The sequence below is a fragment of the Cyprinodon variegatus genome, unplaced genomic scaffold, assembly GCF_000732505.1.
Source record: "Cyprinodon variegatus isolate N-32 unplaced genomic scaffold, C_variegatus-1.0 Scaffold984, whole genome shotgun sequence".
Taxonomy (NCBI): Eukaryota; Metazoa; Chordata; class Actinopteri; order Cyprinodontiformes; family Cyprinodontidae; genus Cyprinodon; species Cyprinodon variegatus.
This window is the reverse complement of record NW_015151437.1, coordinates 115,700-119,358: the sequence shown is the minus strand read 5'-3', so window position 1 is coordinate 119,358 and position 3,659 is coordinate 115,700. Positions and strand designations below refer to the sequence as shown.

The following is a 3,659-nucleotide window of genomic DNA, read 5'->3' as shown; positions in this document are numbered from 1 at the left end:
TATATATATATATATATATATATATATATATTTATATAAAAACCTCCTGATGAACCTATATTAAGCCCCGCCTCCCCCTCAGGTGAGATTACCATCAGCTCATCTGTTGCTGTGCGCTTTGCTCTGCAGGCGACCGTGCAGGTCGGGGGTCACGGCGAGCGTCTGCACCAGTGTAAAGAGGTCACCCTCACCACCTTCAAGTCCATCCCCATGCAGGTGGACGGAGAGCCTTGCAAGCTGGCTCCATCCATCATCCGCATCAACCTGCGGAACCAGGCCAACATGGTCCAGAAGGCCAAGAGGAGGATCTCCATGCCGCATCTGAATGAGTAAGGACCCAGACTGCTGAGATGTGCTTTAGAACCTAAACCCCTTAAAACTGACAGAAATGTTTTTAATCAGGAGAAACCTGACCTCACTTATTCAGCCAGGACAATTCCCTTTAACGGCCCCCTTTAGGGGCATTGCAGGCTAACAAAAGAAACCCCGCAGTCCAAAGGGGTGGAGCTCTTCGTCTATTTCAGTTTGCATGTTTTCAAAGCAAAAACAAGGCTTTGTTGGACTATTGTATAAAAACCTCAAACTCAACACTATTCCTGACATTTTCAATTGAAAAAGTGTCTCGGATGGGAGGCGAAACGTCTTCAAACTTGGAAACCAAGTCCAGTGGATTTTTTTTAATTTTTCTTTTTTGGAATAATCAGGAGAAAATCCTCCATCCGCCAGCATTAGTTAATGAGATGTGTGAAATGATTTGCAGCTCATGGTGCATATCGATGCGTATCTACTCTGTGACCTCAGAGTATAGATCCATCTCTGAACGGGTCATGTGACCCAGAGCGCCGCTTTCTATCAGTCTGAGCTCCCCTTTAACACCAGAGCTAACTAAGCTAACAGCTGTTTGCTCTGACCATTAGCAGCATTAGCATCTTTCTGGTTCTCTGATGGAGGATTTCATTCATAGGGCAGCAGCCATGTTTCCATGGAGATAATAAGAAAAAACAGCTGATCAGACTAAAAATGTGTCGGTTGGAATATTATGATCAAATTTTGCAGATTCTGAAGAAAATTGTAATCAGACTAAGAAGAGTGGTTAATCCAGATTAACAATCTGATTGTCATGATTGTAAACTGGTCGTGATCAGGTTATTCTGAAACGCCATCGAGACGCATCAAGTGGCCAATCTATTGTATTCTATTAATCTATAATCTATTCTAAGTGGCTAATTACTCTGGCTAGCTGCTATCGGAATATTTATTTATTTAATTATTTTTTTGAGGTCTTACGGCATTAGTGGCTCTTTTTCCTGACAGGAAGGGGGGTATGAGAGAGGGGGAGAGATATGCGGCCAATGACCACAGGTCGGATTCGAGGCCGGGTTGGCCGCCATACATGGGCTGTGCGCGCTAACCACTGCGCCACCTGCACGCCCGTTATCGGAATATTCTGATCGACATGTTTCCAGGACACATTTTTGGTCCGATCGGCCATTTTATTCTGATTACTTATGTGCGTATTAAATGTCTTTTAAATCTCATTTCATTTCAGTTTGAGTGTAAGACTGTTGTTCTACACACATTTAATGTTTTTTGTCTTTAAACTCCATGACTTCTCAACATCCTGGTCCAAACGGGTCTGCCATCAGAACCAGAACCACTGGTTCATTGAGCCACAGAGCACTTGCTTGTGGCTTTCAGGGTTAGCTAAACCTGAAAGTTCAGGTCTAGCACCCCTAGTTGTTAAAATTGACAGTGTTTTGACTTAAATATTAACGTTTTTAAAACATGTGACCCGTCCTCTAATCGGAGGTGTGTTGATCATTCTGTAAAATGCCCTGTGCACCTGTTTTAGCATCAAAGCGAGGACATTTTTCACTGGTTCACTTTATGTATAGCTAACGGTTAGGATAAGGACTAAGAGGTGAATTTAGTATCAGGTTAGGGTTAGTTTTGCATTGATGGGGATAGCTTTAGGGTTATTGTCAGAATTGTTGCAGAGGAAGGGTTAAAACCTACTGAAAATTGAGAATCCACACATGGTCCTCACTACATATAGCAAGATGAGAGTGTGTGTGTAGTGGACGGGCCAAATGAAGCCTGCTTGTCTCCATCAGCATCGTGTTCTTGAAACGTTTTGTGTGTGTGTGTGTCCTCTGTAGGTTAGTGTGTAAATGTCAGTGTGTGTGTGTTTGTGCGCAGCCAGCAGCCAGTTCCTGAGAAGCTACAGATCAGGGTGAACCGGATCAGCATGGCGGCGTACGAGGCTCTGCACTACGACAAGGACCTGCTGAAGGAGGCCTGTGAGTTTTATATCCCATCAGGCCAGCGTTCATCATTAAAGGAAAATATTTTCACTCCAAATTCAATCATTTTCCTCTAGTTAATCGGCTCTGGATTTTTCTTCTATCCCCTGTAAAACCAGTAGAATCATATCAGTGAGAAATTTCACCAGGATTGCATCAGAAATCCAGGTGTTTGGAACAAACATCAGATCTAAATGTGCTGAAGATAAATTTGATAATTGTTTGTGCAGCGACGCCTCTGGGAGTCATCGTCGTCCCCGGAGACAGCGACCTGGAGATGTGCCGGCTGCACATCGAGCGTATCCAGGACAACCAGGACCAGGAAGTAGAGCAGGTGCGGCCCGGACTCACAGCAGCTCGTTATCCTGGAAAGGGGTCTGAAAGAACCCGTTTTTACGCTCCTCCTCTGTGTGCTCCTGCAGGATGGAGACGAGATGAAAGGAGAGAGCCTGTCCTCCCAGAAGCTCTCCATGAACTGGTGTTTCTTGGACTGTAAGCCTTCACACAGCATGTCTGCTCAGATCAGAGACCCTGAAAGTTTCTGACTGGGTTCTGGTCTCTGTTTTTTAGGTACCACTGCAGATCGTTTCTACCGGATCGACCGAGCTCAGGTATGAAGTCAGATATAAGGTTCCTGCTCCTCCTTAGCAGACATGAAGCAGATCCTGCATCCCGAACCTGCCACAGGGTTTTCTCTAGGATTTTCTTTAACCATGGTGGTGGACTAAAAAAAATCTAATAATTAACTGTCATTCAACATTAAAATGTTGAAGTCCATGAGACTGAAAATGCATGAGGAGCTGAATAAGGCAGCCAAGCTGAGTGGTAATTAGGTAATTAGTGCAAGTTTTAGAGAAAAAAAACAACAAGATACTGGATTAAAACTTATATTTATATCCTGCTTTGTAATCCATGCATTAACATTAGCAGCGTTGTGCGTCTCTGGCGGCTGCCTTTGAGTCAGCGCTGAGGGAAGCGGCAGAGATTCACCTGAGCTCTTGCTGCTGTTGTGAGACGGTAGAACGAGTGCTGCTTTCACATGAAGTCAATTAATCACCAAAAATCACTAGATTTGTCTCTAGTCACTTTGGATTCAATAAAAGAGTGGAAAAAAACCTAAATATAATGTTAAAAAGTCGGTAAGTTTTTTTTAAGTGCAGCATTGAAAAATAGTAAAAAAAAAATAAATAAATAATGGTAAATTTAAATATAAGGTTTGTCAGTTTTCCTTCACTACAGAGAGCAGAGCTGCCATAGACATGATATACACTCACCGGCCACTTTATTAGGTACCCCATGCTAGTAACGGGTTGGACCCCCTTTTGCCTTCAGAACTGCCTCAATTCTTGGTGGCAT

The 3,659-nt window shown here is 43.5% G+C and overlaps 1 protein-coding gene across 3 annotated transcripts in view; it reads left to right on the top strand.

The window, feature by feature from the left end:
* dgkz (diacylglycerol kinase, zeta) overlaps positions 1-3,659 on the top strand; it is a 100,160-nt gene that overhangs the window by 79,750 nt on the left and 16,751 nt on the right. For all 3 annotated transcript variants that reach the window (XM_015399048.1, XM_015399047.1, XM_015399050.1), the window contains exons 20-24: positions 130-329; positions 2,200-2,300; positions 2,534-2,637; positions 2,726-2,795; positions 2,874-2,914. In XM_015399048.1, coding sequence (XP_015254534.1) covers positions 130-329; positions 2,200-2,300; positions 2,534-2,637; positions 2,726-2,795; positions 2,874-2,914 — 516 coding nt within the window. The remainder of the gene's footprint in view (positions 1-129; positions 330-2,199; positions 2,301-2,533; positions 2,638-2,725; positions 2,796-2,873; positions 2,915-3,659) is intronic.